Source organism: Temnothorax nylanderi, unplaced genomic scaffold (assembly GCF_030848795.1).
Source record: "Temnothorax nylanderi isolate EJ_2023f unplaced genomic scaffold, tnyl_v1.0 TNYL_tig0319_pilon, whole genome shotgun sequence".
Lineage (NCBI taxonomy): Eukaryota > Metazoa > Arthropoda > Insecta > Hymenoptera > Formicidae > Temnothorax > Temnothorax nylanderi.
Genome location: NW_027249381.1, coordinates 1 through 27,726, shown reverse-complemented (window position 1 = coordinate 27,726; position 27,726 = coordinate 1). Strand labels below are relative to the sequence as shown.

General features: G+C 33.3%; 1 protein-coding gene and 1 long non-coding RNA gene across 4 annotated transcripts; one reads left to right on the top strand and one right to left on the bottom strand.

Annotated features, from left to right (window-relative positions):
- Positions 1-193: 193 nt before the first annotated feature.
- On the bottom strand, positions 194-21,662 carry Abcd (ATP binding cassette subfamily D). Its single transcript, XM_071720003.1, has 9 exons — positions 20,805-21,662; positions 13,599-13,837; positions 10,215-10,595; positions 6,786-6,880; positions 6,462-6,651; positions 5,124-5,221; positions 4,366-4,592; positions 3,661-4,114; positions 194-919 (listed from the first exon to the last, which is right to left on the bottom strand). The coding sequence occupies exons 1-9, from the start codon at positions 21,368-21,370 to the stop codon at positions 872-874; spliced, it is 2,298 nt and encodes a 765-aa protein (XP_071576104.1). The 5' UTR covers positions 21,371-21,662; the 3' UTR covers positions 194-871.
- LOC139781166 (uncharacterized) lies at positions 7,565-9,622 on the top strand. Of its 3 annotated transcripts, XR_011720446.1 has the most exons (3): positions 7,565-8,157; positions 9,037-9,072; positions 9,159-9,622. It is a non-coding gene; the product is annotated as an uncharacterized lncRNA (long non-coding RNA). The 3 variants fall into 3 exon arrangements; XR_011720447.1 differs by having other exon boundaries at positions 7,565-7,961; positions 9,037-9,622; XR_011720445.1 differs by having other exon boundaries at positions 9,037-9,622.
- Positions 21,663-27,726: the final 6,064 nt, after the last annotated feature.

Below are 27,726 nucleotides of genomic sequence, written 5' to 3'. Positions count from 1 at the left end.
TTTAATACAAAATTTCACAGATTTGTAATACAAATTTTAAATATTTTGAGCATGTGTTATAATATCGTATAAATATAGGAATGGAACAATTTTATTTGTTTGACATATAATTTATTTATCAAAATGGAAAAAAATTATTAGTTTATCAGAAAAACACATAAGAAATTGGGTAAATCGGAAAGATAAGAAGAAGTTAAAGAAGAAATTCATAATATTTTATTGTTTACAATATTTATATAAATTTATTCTTAATACATAATTTTACTCTCTAAACCTTTATTAAAATTGAGTAGTAATTCAATCGCAGTGTGCTCTGTAACACTTAACAAATTTATATACTCCAATAAATCTTTTTCAAAACGTTAACGAATTTTTTTATTTTGGCAAAAATAGTCTTATCTCATTTCACCACATACTTCGCATATTTATGTTTTATATTTATTAATTGACCATCTTAAATGTGATTGTAGATTGAAAAAGACAATCTATAAAAGCAATCGTTGTTCAATAAGTCTTTTTTTGCAATTATGATGTATATTTTATAAAACGCTTTAAAAAATGTGATATATCGCGCTCTCAATTATTTTAAAAGTAGAAAAAATACCTTTTTACAATGCGCAATTCTAAAAATATATGTACATTCATATATATCCACCCACCATAATAATTTATCATTTTTCATATTTATGTCAATATTCTATGTACGATATGGAAGATAGAATACGATATATGTATAATATATGTGAAAAAGATATAGAATAGGTACATTATTTATATATTTTTTCGTATTCTATATTCATATCTTTTTATACTATATTATTTTTGTATTTTTTATTTCATTTGTAATATAAAATTCCATAGACTGTACTTTTCAACTAATTCCCACATAGGTATTTTCAGGATGTATATCACGTAGCTCCTAAAAAAGAAATAAAAAATATATATTAAAAATATAAAAAAAATGTAATTAAATAAAAAATTATGTTAAATAATGTTACAAAAATGTGCAAATTTCTAATTTGCATACTTTTTTTTTTATTATATTGGCAATTTTTTTTCTAATTCTATTATATTCTTCAGTCTTTTCTATCCCCATTTCATATATAATTCTTTAAAATTTGATTAATTAGTTCTTGAGTTACATACGTTAGAATTTGCTAGGAATACGTACATACATAGAAACCTAATAAAGCTGAGTCTAATCGACCAAATCTTAAAGCATTGTATAAGAAATAGGGGTAGAAAAGACTGAAGAATATAATGGAATTAGAAAAGTTGCCAATAATTAATATTAAATTGCCAAAATTGAAAGATGTTGAGATCTGAGAATAATTATTTGCTTATAATTGTTTGACTTCCTCATTTAGGAAGCTTTTTGAAACTTTTGAAACTTTAAAGAGGAAATGGGACTATATAAGCTATCTAATGACATATTAATCATTACGATTATTTCGAAGATATAAACGTTCAAGTGTGACATGTTTTCGTTGCATCTGTGCTCCCAATGTTATCCCCTACTCACTGTCGACAAAGACGTACTTCTACGTCGAAAATTTGGTAATAAAAGCCAGGCGCAGTAATTAGTGCGCGTATATAACTTATTATAATAGACAAATTAAATAGGATCAGCATACGTTTCGACCTTTTCTTTGGGCCATCTTCAGTGCATAACATTAATAAATTGTAATTCAAATTACATCGATCGGAGTTTAACGCAGTCAAATGGTTAAAACGGTTTGACTGCTTTAAATTCCGACCGATTTAATTTGAATTACAATTTATTAATGTTGCGCTGAGGATAAAACCCAAAGAAAAGGTCGAAACGTATGCTAATCCTATTTAATTTGTCTATTGTAAAAAATTATATACGTGCATTAATTACTGCGCCTAGCTCTTATTGCCAATTTTTTAACGTTATTATTTGATTTATTCAAGAGAGTCTTCATATGTTTTTATTTTATTGAAAAAATAATGTGTTTGTGTGTATATAATTGTAATTATATGAAATTATATTATTGAATCAAGAAATATATAAACTTATCCATTTTCTTTTTTATATCAAATCATAAGAAACTTGTATTCTGTATTAAAAATATTAGAAGCCGTATAAGAAAGCATTTAAAATTTTTTGTAAATTAGATGTAAACATTAGAACTTAATGTTTTATGCTACTTTTAATAGAAAATTTCATGTCATGTAAATTAATTGAAAATTAGAGAAATAGAAATCACATGATATTGTGTCATAAAATAATATTAAAGAATGATAGCAAAAAGACCTGTTTTTTCGCCCATTTTTTGGACCTCGAATTTCAAACTTTTTTTTATGCCAAATAGTACTATATGATAGGACATTAATCTCAGAGAAATTTTAAGGTGAGCATAGGCACGGTTCCGGAGATATAAAGGGGTGAAAGTGATGGTTTCTCATAATCCATGAAAGTACACGAAACTCTTCAAGTGTCCATACTAAGGAATAAAATATATATGTCGTAGGCAAATGGTTATTTTAGGAAAATAGCTTCTGACTAGGCAAATGCTATCTGCCTGGCCAAATAGCTTTCATCATTTATTCTTGCTATTTTCCTAGGCAGATGCTATTTGACTGAACCGCTGTTAGGCAAATGGTATTCCGCGAAGCATACATTGGTGGGTAATTCTTCAGTTTAGCTACCCCAGCATAGAAATCGATGAAATTAGGCTTATTCGACGCGTTTTTGCACGAAACAAAAGAATCTGGCAGAAAAAAGTGTCGCTCTGCCCCGCGCAGCGAGATATTAATCGTTAAAGTTGACAGGAATTAGGTTATGATTCCTGTCATACCGACGAGATGTAGCCACCATGAACATGCCCCGCGACAACTTCTCACTGATTTTAGGACACGCCTTCGGCGTATAGATTAGTGACGCGCTTTAACAGTATTTAACTGTTTAAAGCGCGTCACTGAAGTGCACCAATGCATGCTTCGCGGAATACCATTTGCCTAACAGCGGTTCAGTCAAATAGCATCTGCCTAGGAAAATAGCATTTGACTAGGAAAATAGCAAGAATAAATAGTGAAAGCTATTTGGCCAGGCAGATAGCATTTGCCTAGTCAGAAGCTATTTTCCTAAAATAACTATTTGCCTACGACATATATAACGAAGTGAAACATATCGTTTAAAAAAAGGACTCCATCTGTGATTAATAGGGAACGTATTTTCAGGGTGCTTTATAAAGCATCCCCCCCCCCATAAATAAAATAGCGGTGAATAGTAGATCGTTCATTCTCTGAACAATGAATCGTAGATGATCCATTCGACAGAAAATACCCTCAATAATACGTGAACTTCAGCCACGCATTCTTCCTTATATGCAATATACCCTGACTGGAAATCATCACTTTCACCCCCTTGCATCTCCGGAACCGTGGCCTATGCTCATCTTGAAATTTTACTGGGATTAATGTTTCATCTAATAATACTATTTGCTATGAAAAAAAGTTTGAAATTCGAGGTCCAAAAAATGGGCGAAATTTTGCCACCACTCTTTGAAAAAAATTTTTAATTGAAAAAACTGATGTAATTCTGTGTTTTATAATCTTTTCATAAACATAAAATTTAGAAACTTAGAATATAAATTCTTAAGGCACCATTCATACAGAATAAAACATTTAACATACATGCAACATATGGTAATGGCTAGTCTTTGCTTTCTCTCGTTCCGCTTCTTCCTTATTAGCTTCTCGATTTGGTAATATCGGTAATCCATCCATATTCAGCGGGCCAAAGGTCCAGCCGCCTTCTCCATCGAATTTCAATAATAACTTGTGATATTTAGCGAGCGATGCTACTCGATGAGTGATCGTCAACAGGGTGATTCCTTTTTTCTTTGCAGTTTCGTACATTATTCCTTCAGCTTCGAGGCTGACAGCGCTTGTGCATTCGTCTAACAAAGCATACTGTGGAGCATGATAGAGAAGTCGCGTCATTGCGAGCCGTTGCTTCTCGCCACCTGATAGAGTAGAGTCCCAGTCGCCGAGAGTATCGAAGCCTTCCGGTTCTCGTTCCACGATACTTCGTAGGTCCACATCATCTAACAATTGTAACAGCTCTTCATCCGAGCAATTCTCTGACCTGCAACAACATAAAGACAATGTATACCTTTTTTATTCACATATTAATAAAAAAATTGAATCGCGTGTATAAAATTTTATAAAAAATTAATAATTATACTTAAAATATATTATAAAATTTACTATAATAAATTAATTAATTGTAATTTAATTAATTATATAACGAATTATAATTTAATTAAATGTAATAGTTTAATTTAAATCTATTTTGGTTATCTCTAATGTGATTAATTATTAAATATATATATAGACCCAGAATGCGCTGGATAGATGATTTGATCTCGTAGGCAGCCCACTGTCATATACGGCTTTTGTGGGATATAAAATAGGGCAGGTCTGCCATGTTCGGAAGAATTTATTTCGGCTGGTCTGATGAGAGTTCCATCATAAACGGGCCAAAGACCGGAAATAACACGGAAGAGAGAGCTTTTACCGCAGCCATTGGGTCCAGTGATTAAAAGATGATCGCCTGGCTTTATCTGTCAATTATAAATAAATATATAGATATAATGCATACGCATACGTGCGCATGTAAAATAGAAAGATGGATGTGTATCTATCATATTCTATCAATTTGATTGTAATTAAAAAGCAATCAAAATGAATATAAAGATAATATGAAATACATGACAAAAATAGAATAATAAAGATAATATATAATTATATGTAATTATGTATACTCCGTCCAACGAGAGATTAAGAGTAGTTCTGCGCATAGGCGGGCAAAGTGGGGGTAAAGTCCCTAGAGCCTGGCGTACCGTGTATATGTAAATAGATGTTCTGTGGGCGGAGACCTGCGCGAGACGGACGAGTTTTCGTCCGATCTACTCTCAATCTCTCATTGGACGGAGTATAGAAACATAAGAATATGTAATTATATATGTATAATATAGTCATGTATGTATATGTAACAGAACCCGTAAATATTGTACGGATGTCTTTTTTGATATTAAATATTGGAATATAATAATTCTGTAATTATGTATGTAAAGTTCGTGATAACTACTTACATGGACTGTTAAGTTAGGTACAATTATTTCGCAATTAGGCGTGACTATCGGTACATTGATTAGACTTATACTGCCGTCCGTGCTTTCGCGAACAATTCCTGACAAACAATAAAGTCACGTATAATGATTTTCGTAGTAAAAGTATAAAAGACGATGAGTATATATACGTATAACAAGTAACTTATTAGCATCACTAATATTAAATGATTAATATAAATATTTTGTTGAAATAGAGAAAAAGGGGAAAAAGGAAGAGAATGGGGGGAGTGAGAGAGAAAAGGGAGCGGTAAGGGAAGAAGAGGGAGAGGGAGAGGGAAGGAGGGAGGAAGGGAGCGAGGGAGGGAGCGAGGGAGCGAGGGAGGGGGGGGGGAGGGAGGGGGGGAGGGAGGGAGGGATAGAGGGAGGGAGGGAGGAAGGGAGGGAGGGAGGGAGGGAGGGAGGAGGGAGGGAGGGGAGGTGAGAGGAGAAGAGAGAAAGAGAGAAGAGAGAGAGAGAGAGAGAGAGAGAGAGAGAGAGAGAGAGAAGAGAGAGAGAGAGAGAGAGAGAGAGAGAGAGAGAGAGAGAGATAGAGAAGAGAGAGAGAGGAGAGAGAGAGAGAGAGAGAAGAGAGGGAGAGAGAGAGAGAGAGAGAGAGAGAGAGAGAGGAGAGAGAGAGAGAGAGAGAGAGAGAGAGAGAGAGAGAGAGAGAGAGAGAGAGAGAGAGAGAGAGAGAGAGAGAGATGTAATAATAAGAGATGATATAATAATTCTGTAATTAAGTAGGTAATCTCCGTGATAATCAATTACTCTTATATTAAGATATGAAAACTAAAACAATTATTTAATAGTTTAATAATTTGATCATCAAATCATAAATAAAAAATAGTAATTTTATTAACCCTTGAATGCCCTACCTCTCAAGAATCTCGTAAATGACACATGGGGTCTAAAAGACCCCAGCATGAAAAATGTCTCCTTACTCATTGATTTTTTGATATTTAGTTATGAAAATTATTTTCAATGTTGTTCAAGGCTTAGAAAAGAGAATAAAATGCTTATATTGTTAAAATTTCAATTTCAACATAGTATAAAAAATTAAGTAAACTGAGTACTGCTAAGTGTACAAGCGGGTAGGTCAATCACTCAACTTTCATCAATGGGAGCATGAGCTCCATTTTTGGGGGGAACATTTGAAAATATATCGATCTAAAGGGTTGGGGTCCGCTGGACCCCAGGGTGGCATTTAAGGGTTAAAATTAAAATAATTAGTAACTTTAAATATTATGAAATATGCACTAAGATAATGAAATCAGTTTTAATTATTTAAATTTTATTGTGTTGCCAAATATTTTGATTTACCTTTTATTATTGGAGTGCCGTTACTAAATTCGATTACTTTTTCTGTGAGTTGTTGAGCGTTACCGTTTGGAACGGATCTCGATGGACTACTGGTAACGATGTTTCTCTTGTATTTGCAGAGCGCAGCATCCTTAAATACATCTAGCATTTCGCTGACGCGCGCTGCATACCCCGCCAATGCGACTAATTCCTATTTTAATAAAAATTAAATTGATGTTTAGCTTAAACGCGTATCTTCAAAGACTTTAACTTTAACTTTCGGATACATTCTTTAATGCCAAAACATGCAAGATTAAAAAAATTATCAGGAATTAAAATACGTACTTTATAAGACGACATAAGTCGTTCGACAGCATCTGCTCCAGAGCTCAAAAGATTTTTTGAAGTGGTCAGATATCTTGTTCGCTCACTCACACCACCTAATTAGTAGATGTTGGTAAATTATTATATTTGTTTGTAAGCTATTGTTAACATTTATATTATAATTATTTTATGCTATTATTAACTTTTTCTCTTTTCTTTTGTTTTTTTGTACAGTGTATATAAAAATAATATAGTATAGAAAAAAAATATAATTTATATAATATAACCCAGGTGGAAATCTGCCTCGATTTGCCGAGATTAAATACAGGGCCTGTGTAGAAAAATCCAGTTTGGAATATCCGTCTAGGTCCAGAATACACCCTAGAAATTTACCTTGACTTTACCGAGACAAAGAATAGTCGGGAAAATCTACATGGGTCCTAGATTGCCACTGACAGGTTTTTCCCAAATTAGATATGAAACTATGGGGCCTGGATTGGATAATCTAGCTTTAAATACCCTAATAGGTCCAGAATATAATCCTGAAATTTACCTAGTTTTTCCCAAGATAAAATTTATGTACTATAATATCAAGAGACACGGTAGTGTTTCGCGCCAAGTACGCGCGGAGCGAGACGCACCGTGACTCATTTACGCGAACGCACGAGTTGCGAGTACCCGAGATTTTGAGATCTCAATAACGAGTAAACGGATCAAGTTCTAAGTAGGCTAGGAATAAGTAGGCTTGGTGTGATCGATAGCTTGGGGTCGATTTATATAATAAGCGTTTTTATTTTTCCGCTACGTGCCCTACGAGCGGAGACGATGCAAAGTCTGAAATGGTAAATTTTACAATTAAGAATTAAACGTCGTCGTCGTCGTCGTCGTCGTCGCCGTACGTACGGTTGCTTTTGCCTCGATAGATGGCATTTAAGAACATCTCGAGCGTCCCCCCGGGTCCCCTCCATGACAGTGTTGCTACACTGAAAAGAGACAGCATATACGCGTACGTGCGCGCTCGTCGCTTAGTGCGTTTGCACGGACAGCGCGCTGTCAGTCAGTTATATAACCTAGAAATACATATCGCGTTCGCGCGTAACACCGTGGTCTTTCATCGTTAAATACTACTAAGTACGATCGTTTAATTCCCAATTTCGGTCGCGTCACGCAAGGATCGAAGTGCTACGAAATTAGGATGTGGGTGTCACAAGAGGCAAAATATCAGCGGGTCGGAGCATCGACATATAGTATGGACTACGCGATCTCTATATGAAAGCCTTCAAAAAGTGTCCGGTAGAGTTGACCTCTACCTCGTTAACTCTTTGTCTGTACGCACTGGATAGAAAAGGACAGCTTGACCTCTACCAGTCGCTATCTCTTTTCTTCCACCGGTGTGAGTCGCCGGTCATATTTTTCTATACCTGTGCGCAGTCCATACTATATGTCGATGTGTCGGAGATATGTAGTGATAGTCTTGACCGTTTACTATGTTTACGCGAGCGTTACTTCTGTGGTAACTTACAATAATTCACTCGTTTACGTGGAGGAATTATCGTATAAGTTACTACAGAAGTAACGTTTGCGTAAACGTAGTACGTGACAGATAGTGTGTGTGTATGTATGTGTGTGTGTGTGTGATCATCAATATATTATATAATATTATATATTAGAAGGTGCATCCAAAATCACACACGTATGCGTATGCCGTCTTGTAAATGTTTTGTAAATTGCTGTCTTGTAAAAGTTGAAGAGAATGAGAAAGTGATCTGTAGCGCAATTCGTATTGTAGGCAAGTTATAATATTAATTAAATCGAGTCCATTATATTATTTATGATAGACGTTGATTTTATATCTTAGTGTCTGGAAATATTAATTATTCACGAAAGCAATAACAACAAAATAAATGTTGGTAAATTTTACGTTTGTATTCAGCAATCTCTAACATTTTAAAAAATAGTTAAATTAAATATGTTCTTCTCACACACAAAAAAGATTAGACTCTAAAAGGATTAATTAATATTTAATCTAAATATATCTATCATAATAAAAATTATAATAGCAAAGTTTTTGGAAGTGGTGGACAAACCAGTTTATATTTTTAATGCAAACTTTACCTCGAATTTTTATATTCGTCAGTCATCAGAGGATTTTTTCTGCAGATATTTGAAGACTGGTGGATAATGGATTTTCTCGTGATTGAGCGCATACACGATTCTCTCTATTTAGATACTAACTTTTTGAATTCTGTTACAATAAAACTTTACTTTTTAGTATGGCGAACTCTTTGGTAATGAAGTTTTTAACAAGGTAAGATTTAAGATTATGTAATATAATTATAATTAAATTATCGTTTGGGAATATTATATATAACATTAACATAATTATTTTTTAAGGTAATTATGAAGGAGAGGGGCTTTCTTACCGATTGGCTGAAACTTCACAATTTTGTATATTTTGGTGCGTAAAACATAAATCTGTAAGTTAAAACTGTCGCTCTCAAATTTAGGAAAAACATTATTAAGTACTAAAATTGACTGTTGCGTAGTTAGAATGTCTGTTATACCAACATGATGTAGACGCACATGATCATGCGTAGTGACGTAAAAGTACATGGAATTACAGTACTATAGTGCAGTATAACAGCAACCTCTCATAATAGTCTGGCGCCTTTAACGAAAATAATCAGCCACTAACGGAAAAGGAAATTCTGAATGGTATTGGTTACTGCTTAACAAACGCGAAAGACTGGGACGGACATCGCGCAAAGAGGAACAAAGTACAAAACCTAGAGTAAAGTTGTATTTTTAAAATTTGTAAGCTAAGCTATATAATAAATAATTAAGTCTGTTAATATAAAGTGTGTTTAATTTTAATATGACAATTTATTTTGTTTTGCCGACGATAAATAAAAATATTTTCTTTTTTGGGATAAACGAGTAAAATTATTATTAAAACATCCTTCGAAAATCCTTCAAATAAAATATTGGCCCAGCCGGGTTTCCAGGGAAAAATTTTAGATTCAAGCCTGGGCCAGACTGGATTATAAAAATAATTATGGTACAAACCAAGCAAATATCTAGGAAAATTATAGGTCCCAGCTAGATTCCAGATAATTTTTTTGAACAAATTCTGGGCGCAATCTTGGGCCGACCTGGATTCAATAATAGGGCCTATACGATTTAGGCGTCCCAAACTTTACACAGGCCCTAGCTAGATTGTCCACCTGGGTCCCAGAAATATTTTTCAAAAAATATATGGGGCCCTGATTGTTTCCAGACAAAATTTCTACCTGGGAATTTTTATACATATATAAAATTAAGTAATAAAAATATAATATGGAATTAAAAAAACTTTCTATCAATCTACAAACTACTATGACATCATTATTGCCTTTTTTGTATACCAGATGTTCTATTTAAGAATATTAATGCTTGAGTCATTGTACACACCATCGCCATCCGTATTAATCATCCCGCTTCCCGATGATGCAGCCGTGTTATAAAGCAACGGCATTGCGATAACGAGAAGTCCCGTGCCAGACCACAAGTACTTCATGAGGAACTGTTCCAGCATCACGTACCACAGTTTAACAGCGAGAATACGATGCAAATGCATTACCAAAGACTTATAAGCGGAGCTTAGATAACGATGTTCTGTATTGTGACCTCCATAGAATGCAATTTCTTCTGCATGCGCACTGATGCGAGCATGCGCTTCTCTTAATTTCCCACGTCGCGTTGCTTCTTCAGCAACCAGTTGGCCGAACTTCGGTGAAGCAAAACGCAGAACTTGTCCGGTTAAAGCAATGACCGCTGCCGCTAATAGTGGACCTAGATAATAAAATATAATAGTAACAATAATAATAATAATAATAATAATGATGATGATGATGATGATGATGATGATGATGATGATGATGATGATGATGATGAAGACTTTACAAGAAAAATTAAAAGTTTAATCTGTAATAATTTATAATAATTTAATAATATGTATATCCAAATAATCAAATCGAAAATAAACTCAACAGAAATTATAATAAAATCTGCTAATAAAATATAATAGCAGATGACTGCAGAACCTGCGGGTTCTGAGCAAAATCTGTGGCATTTCATAATCATTTACATATTTTAAATAATTCAACTTGCTCTATCTCGGAAATTATTATTCCGAATCAGATACATGTTCGTATGAACTTTTTTCTTCAGCATTATTAATTTAAAATTAACTATTGTATTATTTATTAGAGTTCCTCAAATAAAAGTTTAGACATCGCTTAAATAATTTTTGATTGATTCTCTATATGAGATTTATTTATTACAGCAATAATAATATTTATACATATAAACTATTGAATTAAATTTATTTTTGTATTAACAAATTGCATAGATACTTAACTGATACCCGATAAGAAATTTTTCATTAAAAATATGTAATTAGGGGAGACCGGGGCGAAGACGTCACCGGGGCGGAGTCGTCATTGCAATTATCTCGAAATCTGTATGTTGTGTGAATTCGCCATTAATACTGTAAACGCGGCTTATGGTGCCCACGTGACCAACTAAGTTTAGTGAGGTTATGTGCCATGTTGTGATTATTATCGAGGCAAACGTGTTTTCGGAGTTCAAAAGTAAAATTTTTTGCGCGTCGAAAATTTATAATATCTTAAATATTATTGTGTCTCCGAATCTCAAAGTAAGTGATTCTAAAGAGTAATGCATGCTGAACACGAATCCAGTAAAGTTTTTTTATTTTCATTGATTTTTAATATTTTATGAGCGACCAAACTTGAAACTTGTGTCCGGGGCGAAGTCGTCACCAAGCCATATCATGGAGGCTTCCGTCGAAAATCAAAGTCAAAGAAGCAGCAGTGGTCGAATTCCGGCGGGGACTTGGATAATATGTGCTGCGTGTGCTTAGAGATGACAGAATAGAGCTGACGAGAAATGTGCGAGCGTAGGACATAAGTGTGTGCGCTTTTCTTGTAATTATTTTCCGCCATCGTGTTTTTAATTAATGTTTCCATTTTTCTATTAAAAAATAATTAATAAAATGTATCCTATCATTTTTCATGATCGGAATTATGAATTTTTATTTAAAATTCAGTCCGAGAATGGAGTGACGACTCCGCATCGGCAATTTTGACATTTTAATTTTTGCACCTTTGTCGTTTTCACTCTATACCAGTTGAACAAAGCGACATAGAACAAAAAAGTCCATATAAATTTTGTAGCCAAGGGTTCACTCTTTACAACGGTATACCACATTTTACTAAAATTATTTGTTTTGTTGTTAAAAATCGGCACCGAAAAAATAGTGACGACTTCGCCCCGGTCTCCCCTATATATAAAATATGTCCATATATGTATTTCCTTTCTCTTGTATAATCTCTATTTGTATATATAGAAAAAATAATAAGCAGAAGAATTAAAAAAAAATAATTAAAAGAACAACTTTTGCATTGTTTTTTTCTTTTTATAAAAAAATAAAGCTTGAGAAAGTGAAAACAAAGGACCCCGCACACATCACAGGAAAATCGGCCTCCCGTCGAATTTGCTTAAATTGTAGTATGATGTAGTTCATGTCGTCCTGATCAAAAGTCATAATGGGCCCGAGGTCAAAGAATGGACAGTTTCCGAAATACGGGAGGTCAAAGGTCAATAATAGTACCTTATTCGAAAATTCTATTCTTTGTGTATAACCGCACGTGAGCAGTGTTGTTGTGTGCGTATGTGCCATTCTACATATGTATGTGTATTTGTATGTGAACGTAGCTTCGTAGGTCGAGTCGTCGAGAATCGGCTCGCTTAGTTATTTGAAGCCGAATCTCACTTCGGCGAGTTTCGACTCTGGCTACACTGATTGTCTTCATTAGCTATCACCAATCTTGAAACTCTGCCATTGTGCCACACCGGAGAGTACGAGATCAGATGGCAATATAACGTCAGTGAGGGTAATGTGGCCACTCATAGTACGCATGCTTAAATAAAAATAAAACCCTTTTTCGACGGTGAACATGCTGGCCAAGTTGGGCTGATCTCGATCCGTGCATTAGTTTCGTTATAGGTGGCCATATTGCGAACGCCATATTACTATTGCCATGTATCAAACCAGGCTACGCTCACACACACATACGTAGAATGGCACATACGCACACAACAACACTGTTCACGTGCGGATATACACAAAGAATAGAATTTTCGAATAAGGCACTATTATTGACCTTTGACTTCCCATATCTCGGAAACTGTCCATTCTTTGACCTCGGGTCCATTATGACTTTTGATCAGGACGACATGAACTACATCATACTACAATTTCAGCAAATTCGACGGGAGGCCAATTTTCCCTGTGATGTGTGCGGGGTCCTTCATGTAATCATATATAAATGTTTTTATATATGGAAAATTTTTTACTGAGTAGTTAGTCCGAAAATGGTGGATGGTGTGTCAAATTCTTACTTGAGGAATTTTAATTTTTAATACTATTATCTCTCACCTTTTTTCTTAGATCTCTCTGTACATATACATATATACAAAATAATTATATGTATAACAACGACAAAAAAGAATAATAGTGACTTTGATCAAATTCCGATTAACTTAATCAGTAATTTATTCAATCAGTAGAATCGCTTACTGCAAAATTCTAATTAATAATTTATTTAATTCTTCCAAATCTAATCTTTCTTTCCACATATTAAACAAGAAAAAATTAATTACTCTATTTATGTTAACAAAATAGCATAGATATTGCTTAACAAGTTAATCGTTAGTTAAGTCCTATCTAACTAATCGGAGTTTAGTCATAAAACAAAAACATTAAGATCTCACCTGGTATTGTTTTCGCGCCCATTTTATGTGAAAATGAAATAAGCGCTATACCGACTAAAGCACAGTCTAGCAACGGTTTTGTTAAACTAGAATATAGATGCGCTACAGAACTGGCTAGCTCTGACAAGTCATCCGTCAGTCTTTGCTCGGCCCCGCCAAGCCTAGTGTCTAAAGCCGATACCCTATAATAAGTCTGTTGACTCAGGTACATCTTGTAGGCATGCTTCACCAGACGCTCCCTGCATAAATAATCAAAAAGTTAAATTCTATTCTACAGGATTTTCCATCTAATCTAAATAAAAGGAGATTTATATTACTTTTAATAATTAATATAGCATGGGAATGTATAAAGAAGATGTTATTTTTATTATGTAAAAGGGAGGCAACAACTAATAATACGCGTTTCTTTATTAGCAATAATGCAGCGTTGCCAATTTTGTCTAAAAAAGAAAGAACGATTCAAATCATGAAAACAATGACTTTGACAAAAAAATGTTTTATTACATGGATACTATATTTCACATAACATCGTATCATATTTGAAAACAAAAGAAGAAAAGTAATATTATAAAAAGAAAGATAATATTATAGGGGCTGATAATTTTCTTTAAACAGAAAATATCATTTTTTGTTCAAAACATTTTTAATATTTGAAATGTTAAAAATATTATTAAGAGACATGATTAAAAAACATATTTAACACATACACGTTTAAAACATGTAATGTAAGATACACTATATGGAATATATACATATATATTTTATATGTTATTCTACAAAAATATAGTCTGTATGCAGGATATCTGATAACAGGTATAACACCCGCCGTGGATAGGTAGAAGGGGTTAAACTGAATAAAAAAGTTTTTTACCATTTTGCGAATTTCGCAATAAATAACAAGAAATTAATTGATAAAGATCTGCGGATCAGCGTGCATTCGCGCGATTCGGCAAGAAGAGATAACTCAGCGTTTATAGTTACTATGTGCGCGGAAGTTCAGCGTCACGCGTCATTCATGCATAGCCGTTGCTGTTTACAGAGGTCTCTTCCTAATATGCCTCGCCGCGCGTGTAGTAATATCATAAATAAACGCTAGGCTGTATCTTCTCGCCGAATCGTGCGGACGCACGTTGATTCGCCGTATTTTATTAATTGATTTCTCATTATTTAGTGCGAAAATCGCCACACAATATAGAATTCATTTAATTCTATTTTTGTTTAAATGGTTATAAAACCTGCTTTGTCTATCCACGGCGAGTGTTACACTTATTATCTGTATACGTAAAATTTTTACAATAATACATATTTGACCGATCTAGTGTTAATATAACTTCTACATTTAATCTTAATTAATAAAAATTAATGACATAAGTAATAACATAAATAAATATTACTTAATTTTCTAAGAATGTTAAAATCTATAAAAGTATAATTTTTGCTTACATTTTGTTTTCATTTTTTGTTATAACAGTTTTATACATAACAGTTATTTCTTTATGGTTTATTAAAAAAAAATTTTGCCATCATACAAAAATTAAAGTGATACTGGATACATCGATTAAAGTGATTAATATTTTACGTGGTTAATATTTTTCCAAAAATCTGTTTTAAACTTTTTAAATCTATATTAAACTTTTAAAAAAGTTAGTCTTAAACATATATTTAGAACAAAAATATATGTTTAGAACAGTGCAATGTTTAAAACATATCTTAAACATTTGTTTTAAAAATAAAATTTAAATTATTTGTTTTAAATATGAAATTTAAATCATAACTATAACAAAGAAAGTATAAAGCAATTGTAATTAATATACAGGCATAAGATTTTAGATTATAGAAAAATATAGAAAAATATGGTATTAAAATATATAATTTTGGTGAGTGCAATTTGTGACACAATAGAGAAAATATGCCACTTTACCGCTGCATCAGTGACGGATTTAGAAGTTTAGGGACCCCGAACAATATGAAGCGTGATTCAACAAACTGAAAGTTTCTTTCGGTTGTGAAATAAAGAAGCCGATTAAAGCTTGAGTGCAAATTAGTTTATAAATATTTATTCGTTATGCCATCAAAAATAAAATCCAAAATAGATCAAAACATTCAAAATTTCTGCTGAAAATTGTCATCTTAATAATCACAGTTAACATAAATATCCACGTATTTATCACTCTAATTGGTCTTTTTCATATTTCTCAATTTTACATTTTTTACACTTTTCTGAGAAAACTTTTTCATTAGAAGAATTTTCTTACTTTTAACTGCATTTTTGCATTTTGTTTATCAATTGTTTATTTCTTTTTTTCTCTCCAAGCTCATTTATTTTCTCTTTCTAAACTCTTTGAAAATATATAGGGGAGACCGGGGCGAAGTCGTCATCGGGGCGGAGTCGTCATTGCAATTATCTCAAAATCTGTATGTTGTGTGAACTCGCCATTAATACTGTAAACGCGGCTTATGGTGCCCACGTGACCAACGGAGTTTAGTGAGGTTATGTGCCATGTTGTGATTATTATCGAGGCAAACGTGTTTTCGGAGTTCAAAAGTAAAATTTTTTGCGCGTCGAAAATTTATAATATCTTAAATATTATTGTGTCTCCAAATCTCAAAGTAAGTGATTCTAAAGAGTAATGCATGCTGAACACGAATCCAGTAAAGTTTTTTTATTTTCATTGATTTCTAATATTTTATGAGCGACCAAACTTGAAACTTGTGTCCGGGGCGAAGTCGTCACCAAGCCATATCATGGAGGCTTCCGGTGAAAATCAAATTCAAAGAAGCAGCAGTGGTCGGATTCCGGCAAGGACTTGGATAATATGTACTGCGTGTGCTGAGAGATGACAGAATAGAGCTGACAAGAAACGTGCGAGCGTAGGGCACATAAGTGTGTGCGCTTTTCTTGTAATTATTTTCCGCCATCGTGTTTTTAATTAATGTTTCCTTTTTTCTATTAAAAAATAATTAATAAAATGTATCCTATCATTTTTCATGATCGGAATTATGAATTTTCATTTAAAATTCAGTCCGAGAATGAAGTGACGACTCCGCCCCGGCAATTTTGACATTTTAATTTTTGCACCTTTGTCGTTTTCACTCTATACCAGTTGAACAAAGCGACGTAGACCAAAAATGTCCGTATAAATTTTGTAGCCAAGGGTTCACTTTTTACAACAGTATACCACATTTTACTAAAATTATTTGTTTTGTTGTTAAAAATCGGCACCGAAAAAATAGTGACGACTTCGCCCCAGTATCCCCTCTGAATATATACCTAATATATGTATATCTAAACGCAAGACATAAGAACGGAATCATAAGATTCACATTTCTGTTTTAAAAAGAGAGAAGAAACATCTAAAAACCTAAAAAAGAACTTATTGTCAGTCATTTATTACATGTAAGACCTTCAACGTTAGGACGTAAAAGAATAATGCTATTGTTTTCCCACACATAAACACACACACACACACACACACACACACACACACACACACACACATACACAAGAGAAATAGACATATGGACAAAAATTAATATAATAAGAAAAGATAAATATTATGGCTAGAATATATTTCTTGTACTAAATAACTTATTGTAGAAACATTATTTAAAATTTTTAATAACAATACAAATATATTTTAAATGATCAAGTTAGATGAAATATTCTCTATATCTAAATAACACACACGTGATATTCGAATAGGTATACTATATTTATATCGAATGTATTGTGGATATACTCAATATACATATTTTGAGAAAATATTCATATAACATCTCTTGTAATGTACTATTTATCCTATATTTTAAAAATATACAAATTTATTAATAATATTCTACTTATTTTGAATATTATAAATATATTAAAGAATTATTCTTTTTATTATACTAAAAGGAAGAATATACATTCAATCAACCTTAGGAACGTAGCCTATTGGTTGACATACCTTTATGAGGTATCATGCACTTGTACAGCGCTCTAAAGAACGTAAGATGTAATTGAAACTCAAATTAAGCGCCATATTTAAACGGGAAATAAACTAACTCAAAAAATTAATACAGTATTGTATTGTACAGTATTGTACAGTATACATGAATTAAAGAAGTAGTAACGTTGTTTACATGTGGCGACATCTTACAGAACCACATAATAATATTTATATTGGATCCAGTACTACATACAATAGCTCATTGAATATGAACATATTATATATGTATAGATAGAGCATTATCCCAGCTTTATAGGGATTTGCCGTTTGACAAGATAACTTATTGTTAGATGATTTAAGTGGAGGGAATATACAGGGTGGGTCATTTTAATTAATCCACTCAAATATCTTAAAACTCGTAAAGGACCCCGCACAAAACCAATGGAAAAGTGGCCCCAGTCAAATTAGTCCAGCCAAGTTTTAGTATGATGAAGTTCAGACTGTCCTGATCAAAAGTCTTAATGGCTGCAAGTTCAGAAAATGTCCAGTTTCCGAGATACTTGGTCTCAAAGTGTTGAAATCGACGATGACGGTTCATGAATGAAAGAAAAATCATCGTCGATTTCAACACTTTGAGACCAAGTATCTCGGGAACTGAGCATTTTCTGAACTTGCAGCCATTGAGACTTTTGATCAGGACAGTCTGAACTTCATCATACTAAAACTTCAGCCAATTTGACTGGGGCTACTTTTCATTGGTTTTGTGCGGGGTCCTTTTAGAAGGGAACTTTTTAGACAAAAATTGTTCGGTGCGGTGAGGGAGTTATCTGATTGTGAACTATATTTTATCTTGGGTCAAAATTAGATTGTTGTAAATCGATTATTGTAAAAAAATAATGAAAAAAATATTAACAAAATTTTTTTGTATTTTACAGACGTATTAAATTTTGCAAAGTGCAAATATTAAAATTAATATTATTATTCGATTCCTTTCATTATTCTATATTCTATAAAAGTATCAAGGTAAAGTCATCAAAAAGTAAATACTTTACGAGATATTTCAAATTTTATATTAAAAATATCATGACAAAATTTAAAATATCTCAGGAAATTCTTAATAAAAGAGTTTTTTATAACATTTTGAAAATGTTTCGACATCAGCTACAAGAATATATGATAAAAGATAGAGGAGTTTCTATTTGGAAAAATAAAGTTGACCTTGAAATAGTGCTCTGACCTTAATCCAAGATTAAATAAAGATCATCATCAGATAACTCCCTCAACACTGAACAACTTTTGTCTAAAAAGTTTCCTTCTAAAGCTTATGGGTTTTGAAATATTTAAGTGAAATAATTGAAACAGCCCACTCTGTATATACATTTCCTTTTCTTACGCATGCGCAATTGTGTGTTCGCTTAGCGATCATAACCGAAGACTGCAGGATGAGTGGCTGCCGACAGACATATACAATTGCGCATGCGCGAGAGAAGAAAATATACCCCTTGCTCCTCTTAATATAGGCAAAAACAAGATATAATGCTCTATCTATATGCAATGTATCTATAAATCACATCCAAGCAAAAAATTTTAATATCCAAAAAGAACATTGGAAGACATCGATTCTAAAAGAATAGGCAAGCTTTATAATGATAGAAAATATCAATTGATAATCAATTGATAAACTCATGGTGAACTAGCTCGAATTATAACTAATTTCTAAGCGTTATTAATGTCATTAGTAATTTTTTAGTAATGTATTATCTCTGATCTTTATAAATATTATAAGTTTCAAAAGTTCGTTAAAATGCAGATTAAAAAAATCACAAATATATTTATAGAAAGATATAATATATTAATAGAAATATATTTAATGAATAAAATGTATATTAATTAATATACAACCTATTCTAGTGTACACACGTGCGCGCATGTGAGTGATCTACTCAAACATTCTATAAATATGTTATATACTAGAAAATATTCTGAATATATAAAATATATATACATAAAAAATAGAAGCATTCTTAGTATATATTCAGTATATAGCAGTATGTGTTTTTTTGAATATTCAGAGAATATAAAACATACTTTTACGATATTTCCTAAATCCTTAGAGCCAATCGATAAAAATTTGCATAGCTGCATAACCATATGCATAAAGAAAATTATTTAATCGTATTTTTACGTGCGTCCGTATGATAGCAACAATATGATTAGATAATTTTCTTTAATTTTTATATGGTTATGCAGCTATGCAAGTTTGTCTGGGTAGATCCTCAAAATCTATCTGCCTAGACAGCTTTGCCCGTTTAGTTATATTCCCTATATCTTAAGTCTCATTTTCTCTCTATTTTTCTCTAAATGTGCATCTAACTCATTTTAAGTATAGGAAATGTAAGAAGATACCTATAGAGACGAGTCTATTCCTTTTATATTATAATATCAATATAATGGCGCTATTTGAACTTTGTTCCTGTTTTCTTTTTCTTCGTGGTTTTTCTATCTTTAAGGTAGCTGTCTTGCGACAATACAATCCAAAATTTTATACTCTGAACTAAATCGACGTCAACTCAAAATCTGACTATCTACGGTTATAGGCTGAAAACTTTTGGATAGTTTTGTCCCTCACACATAGAACAAAAGATTCTTTTATTTTTCGCCTCCAGTCGCTTCTTTACGTTGAAAAATCGTGAAAATTGAGATCTATTTACTATTGTATTTCTAAAACTAAACAGTCAATAATTTCAGGTTTTTTTTACTAGTATTCCTAAAATGTCCTTCATAGTAGTACACATCCGTTTTTCATCACTTTCTTGTTGTTCATTCTAATTATTAAAATTCAAAATACGAGATTTTCGTATATGATTTGTATATATGCAATGCATGAAAAAAGTGCAATTTTTGATAGCGATTATCTCGTGTTCGGGATTATCTTATGTATGGTCAATTACTTTTAAATTGTACAAACGTGTAGATACCACATTTATTACCGTATAGTTAAATTTTCAAATTTTTCTTGTTAATTGCGATTTGCGAGACAACCTTAATGTAGAACCTTAAATAGTACAAGTTGAATGAATTTTATGATGCTACCTTGAAGAAAATAGTTGGAAAACTAAAAAAAGACAGTTAACAAGCGTGATGCGGTTCGACATGTACGTCAGTATCTCGACTGCAAGTATGAAAAAGAGGATCCTTATTGTTCCCCAAGAAAAGGACGGATACAAGCATTCACTCATCCACGTCAAAGAAAGCACCGAGAGTAGCAGGAGTGTACCTAAAGCTAAGCGCCAGCCGGCCCTCGAGATATCTGATGGCGGAGTTGACGAAGGTGGCGGGTAAGGCGATGGCGAACCATCGCGCGAGCATTAAGCCAAAGCCGCCTACGTCGCGTAAAACTATCCTCTTGACGATCTGACCCTCCAGTTCGGCTACATACACCGACAGGAAGGTTCTCGCCAGTAACATCAGCGTCGCGCATGCCAATAAGCCCATCTCTCGAGTACGCCATCCCGGCACCATGATCTTCAATAACATCATCAGCTGTCGGAAAAAATCGCGATCCAATCCGACTGACAATCTTTGTTTTCCCCCGCCACTTCCGACGGAGTTGTTATCAAGAGAATTATTTCGTAGAACGGCATTGCTTCTATTGCGTTTGGAGTGAGATTGTTGGCTTTTCTTCTGGCTGGATTGTTTGAGGCGAGTGAGGATGTGCGGATAGGTGAGTTTGAGGAGATAGAGCGCCGTAGCTGTGCCGGCGACGCCGCACGTCAGCGTCTCCTGTCGCACGCCGTAGCGCGCGGACGCGCCGTCGATCAGCTTCGAGAACACCGACGACATTCTTCGTCCGCGTGTCCTCGTCGGGCGGAAATTGGCAAATCAGTGAATCCCAATAGCGCGCATCCCGCGCTATCACGAAAATCACGATAACGACGGCGATAACGACGCATCTACGACTCGACTCCGCTTTGCTGCGCTTCGTTGCTTCGGTCCACGCTTACTTTAGACGCGAGCGAGAGCGCCTGTCTCGATTGTGCACACGCGGTTACGTGAACGCGCGCGCGCGTGACCGCTCAGGCCGGCCATCAGCTGGCAACTGGCAACTGGCAACTAACGCTTTACTCTCCTCAGTCCTCGCGCGATACGCCGCGATGGAGAACCCACGTCATGTCCCCGCAGTTAACTTCGTTCTCGCGCGTGGCCCTCTCCACACGGCCTGTCTTCAGTTCTCGTGTCAGTATTAGCACTTCGTGTTAGTAAATGAGTTGAACTCTCCTATTCGCTCAATGACACGTAATCAATCGTTCTGATTTGAATAATAATACGCGATTCATGAATCAGCGTTAATAACCAGCACAGAAATTGCTAGAAGGTTATGAATTTTTACATGAATTTATCGATAAATTTTAAAAATTTTCGAAACATTTGAAGAATTTAAAAAACTTCAATGTTGTTAAGATAGTTAGAATTGTTTTAAATTTTTATTTAGGAGTGTTAGGAGAAGCTATAGGAGTGTTAGTTTTATGCTAATCTTTGTGACAAATTTTATTGCATGTATTAGTTTTAATGACAATTTTTTGTCGATTTTCCGTGCAATTTATAATTAGGTTTTTTATTTGATTGTATTGTACAAACAAGAAGACATTTATTTTACAACAGTGGTTTAAAACTCTGAAGTTTTTGAAATCCAATACATCAATCTATATTTGTTTTAGTTTTTCTCTATTTATACATATATGATGATTTAGTATATTCAAATATGTACAGAATACTGAAGAAATGATAAGATAGTTAGATATAATAATGTCTAATCTTAGGTACAATCTTAGGAAGTCTAATCTTAGGTATAATAATATGCTACTCAATACTGAAATGATTATATGTAATTCTTTGATATCACATTATTATCTTCTTTGTGTGCTTGTTCAGATATATTCAGATATACCGATAATATCATCGAGACCCATTATCACGTTGCACTATCATACTTTCACTATATCTATACTATTATTATAAAGCAACAGAGTTTGCAGCCTTTTTTGTTCGCTATGATCTCGGAAATTATTTGACCGAATTTTTATACGCGAAAGTGTATGAAATAGGGGTAGAATTTTCCGGGGAATGTTATAAAGTGTATATTTTTGCGTTACCGATTTTCTGGAAACCGGTTTTTTTAATTTTTCTAATTTTTTGAGAAATAATTGACCGAATTTTAAAGAATTGTACATAAAACAGGGGTAGAATTTTCCGGGGAGTGCCATAAAGTGTATAATTTTTTGTTACCGATCTTTTTGGAAACCGGTTTTTTTAATTTTTCTAATTTTTTGAGAAATAATTGACCGAATTTTAAAGAATTGTATATAAAATAGGGGTAGAATTTCCCGGGGAGTGTTATAAACTGTATAGTTTTTCGTTACCGATCTTTTTAGAAATCGGTATCTTTTTGGAAATTGGTTACGAAATTTTTCCAATTTTTTAGAAAATAATTGAGTGAATCTCAAAGTATTGTATACGACGGAATTGCATTTCAGTCGATAAAAAAGTAATATTTTTCAATTTATAGCATTTTAGAGAGAGAGAGAGAGAGAGAGAGAGAGAGAGGGGGGGAAGGGGAGAGAGAGGGAGAGAGAGGGAGAGGGGGAGAGAAAGAGAGAAGGGGAAAGAGAGAGGGAGAGAGAGAGAGAGAGTGAGAGAGAGAGAGAGAGAGAGAGAGAGAGAGAGAGAGAGAGAGAGAGAGAGAGAGAGAGAGAGAGAGAGAGAGAGAGAGAGAGAGAGAGAGAGAGAGAGAGAGGAGAGAAGAGAGAGAGAGAGAGAGAAGAGAGAGAGAGGAGAAAGAGGGGGGGAAGAGAGGGAGAGAGGGAGAGAGAGAGAGAGAGAGGAGGGGGGGGGAGAGAGAGAGGGGGGAGAGGGCGAGAGGGCGAGAGGGAGAGGGGAGAGGGGGGAGAGGGCGAGAGGGCGAGAGGGAGAGGGAGAGGGAGAAAGAGAGAGGGAAAGGGCGAGAGGGAGAGGGAGGGGGAGGGGGAAAAGGAGAGAGAGAGAGTCTTATTACATATGTCCTCCGGGGCGAAGCCCGGGTAACCAGCTAGTTATATATATAGAGGAAGGTCCCCTATTATGAGACAGGATCCTAATATGAGATATGTTAAGCTAAAAGGCCCTATATAGGCCCCATCTGTTGATCCCACCATGAAAAAACCCCGCCATCTCATATTAGGATTCCTATCTCATAATAGGGGACTTTCTTCTCTCTCTCTGCAGTCTCTCTCTCTCTCTCTCTCTCTCTTTATATATATATATATATATATATATATATAATATTATATATATAACTCTCAGACAGACAAAAATATGATTATCGCGTAAGAAAGATAAGCAAAATATAAATAATAATAATACAATAATAAGAGTTGTAGTAATAACAAAAATATGAAATATTTAGTAGAGAAAGTCATTAGAAATTATTATCTCGAATATCTTTGAAGAAATTATTATTTGAAAAAAATGTTTTAATAAATAAAAATTGCTTAGTTTTGAGGGAGAGCAAAGAAATAGTAACCTTAGGGTGACTTTAAATAATCTTGAAGGTTACATCAAGATCATTCTAAAACTCAAATAGACGAGTGTTGAAAGATGATATAGTGACTATCTATTTTGGTCTATTAGACATCACTATGTCATCACTCTGATACTTGATAATTTTTAAATAAATTTATATCCCATTGTTTATTATAGATTATTTTAGCTGATATACAATATATATAAAGACTTTTTCGAAACAATGATTATAAGCCCATTTTAATTTATGAAGAATTTTCTGAATTATAAGTCTTTAAAGTTTATAAGTACTATTACCATTAATGTTATCTAATTGTAAGGTATTCCACTTGAAGATTGCTCGATTTGCTTTACAAAGTGTGTTCTGTGTGTGTCACTAAATATTACATGAATTACGGGGATGAATCTCTGTAATCTTTGAAATACATACGCACGCGCGCACACGCACACGCACAAAAGAAGTGTAGATTTAAATTTTTATATGGTGTACCTTGAATAACATTAGTGATATTTAAAGACTCATAATTCAAAAAGTTCTTAGCGAGAGAGGGTTTATAACTACTGTTCCAAAAATGTTTCGATATCAACTATAGAAATCTTTAATAAGATTTAGGTCTTATCTTGAAATTTTAAGTAATGTGTAATTTGATGTAATCTTTTCAAGGTCATCCAAAGATTACTTCAAGATTACTCTTTTCTTGCTTTTTTAAGACTAAACAATACATTTTTTCAAATAATGATTTGAAATAATGAATTTCTAATGTGTTTCTTTAGAAATATTCGCGATGGCAATTTTTAGTGTTCACCCTGTATATATAAATTTTATACTTATTGTTAGTTTTTTATATATTTGATTTATTTATTAGGAAGTCTCTTTACTATATAAAAAATTATTTAACTATGTATTTTTGCGATACTTTATTGATGATTATTATCTAAACCATAAATAGCTTTGAATTTATATACAGACTATCTGGTAATTATAGCTATATCATCTTTTGTGCGCAGATAACCCGGCAAGCTGTTTCTGTAACTCATAACGACATCAGTTTCGTTATCGTTATATTGTCGTTGCGCAGATATTATACACTATACAGGATGGACAAAATAAAGCGTAACGAATTTTTATCTCCAAAATATTGTTTCTAGAGAAAAATGTTTTAAACAAAAGTTGGTTGGTTTGAAGGGGGACACATAATCCCACTGTGAGTCATGTAGATGTTGTCGTTTTGAAGAAATTAAAGGTGATTAATTTCTTAAATGGAACTTGATTTTTCCCTTGAGATAAAAGTTGTAAATCTCATCAAGACGTTTTCAAAACACTATAATAAAGCTCTCTTTTGTTAAGAATTTTCTGAGATATTTTAAATTACATCATAATATTTTATAAAATATAAAATATTTCATATTCACTTTTTGATGACTTTATCTTGATACTTTTATACCTACAGTAATACTGACGGAAAATTTCAGGACAACTGTATAGCCATATTTTTCTTAGTTGATTGCGTTAATTGCAACCATATCTAAACTGCGACGTTATATCAGGTTAGGAGGTCTCTTTTTCCTTCTTTTCGAAGTTCTTTCGTGCGTAATGATAACGACATTCAATAATTCATACTCGTATTGGATGGAAGGCACAAGTGCGCGTTCACGTTGTCCCGAAACTTTCCGCCGGTAGGATAATGAAAGGAATCAATTGTTGTAAAAAAGCAGAAAAAATTATTTTAAAACAATTTTATTGCATTTTGTAGACGCATTTAATTTTGTAAAATTGCAACAAAACTTAATATTATTATTCAATTCCTTTCATTATTCTACGTATAAAAGTATCAAAGTAAAGTCATCGAAAACTGTAAACTGGTATAATCATAATATTAATTATTTATCGAAAGTATTATTTATTTTATGTTTTCATGAACTTATAAAATGTGGCAAGCACGTAAACAGCAGCTATTAAAATACTCAGGTTGCCAGTGTTCCCGATTACGAAGTTATTTCCTCAAAAGCACACTAGTGGGTCTCTCAGACTCGATCAGGCGCACGAGTTAAAAATATCATTACATAATTTAAAATATCTCAGGAAATTCTGAAAGGAGAGTGTTTATTATAGCGTTTTGAAAACATCTCAACGAGATCTACAACTTTTATCTCAAGGAAAAAAAAAGAGTTCCATTTGAAAAATTAATCGCCTTTAATTTCTTGAAAACAACATCTACGACATGACTTACATCGAATTATGTGTCCCCTTCAAATCAACCAACTTTTATTGTTTGAAACATTTTTCTCTAGAAACAATATAATGATAACGAAACTGTCATTAAGAGTTACAGAATCAGCCTGCGGGTCACATTGAGAAGAAAAGTTCTTTATCATTTTGCGATTTTTTAAAACAATTAATTGATAAAAAGAATAAATTAATAAAAAGAAATAAATGAATAAAAATTACTTACACTTACTATACTGTTAACAAATCTCTCAGCCCTTATACTTATATCTAATCCTTGACCTTGCTCAGTTCTTTCTTCCATTATTCTAAGAAATTCATCTACATTAAATTTACTATAGTCCCTGCCTCTAAATTCTTTATATTTATTTCTCTTTTTATTCATATTAAATTCTACTTTTAGCCATGCATGATCCATTATTTTAGGTTTCTCATTCACTTGTACCTTTACTTCCTTATTCGAAAAAATTAAATCTATCATCGTTCGACTATCTTTTGTAACTCTCGTTGGACAATCAACATACTGCCTCATCTCTAGGTTTTGCATTACCGTTAATAATTTCTTTGTATAAAATGAATCTACCATTATATATATCTATATTAAAGTCCCCTATCACTATACAGTCATACTTTATTATTAAATTTTCTACCGTATCTTCCAAAAATCTCACGAAATCGCCATTTGACGCACTCGGCGAATGGTACACTACTGCTATCATACCTTTATACAAATTCTCTCTCATTTCTACCACCACGTACCAACAGTTTGAAACACTATCTTTTTCTTTTCAACTATCCTAAATTTAATATCATCCCTAACATATAACAGTACTCCTCCTGTATTTCTATTTTCAGCATCACATCTAACTATACTATACCCCGGTACATTGACCTCACTATCCTCAATTTCTACAATCAATCTAGTCTCGGATAACGCTAGAATCGCAGGATTCTCACTCTTTCATAATCTGATGTTAAATTTCATCCTTATGCGCCAATAAGCTTTGTGCATTCGTATACCAAAGTAATTCCGCTTCGTCCTGTGGTTGCTATTTTGCATCTTCCCGGCCGGCTCTTTTTTCTCCTCCTCCAATACTTTCTTAAATTGTCTTATGTCTGTTCTTCTTCCGTCTCACATCCTAAGATCACTGTCCCTTTACCTCCTTTTCTTAATTTAGTAATTCCTATTTCCATCTTGGTTATATCAATTTTTTCTTAAATTATTTTCTTCGTAATTTCACTCTTTTGTTGTACTTTTGGTTTTATAATCAAGATATTTTTCTCCTTCCTCTCTTTAATAACATCGCTATATTTTCTTGTCGCTCCACCTGATGGTCCATATGCCCCTTGCATCAACATTTTTCTCAATTCTTCTATTTCCTGTTTAATGCCTCCCATCTCCTCACGGACTATT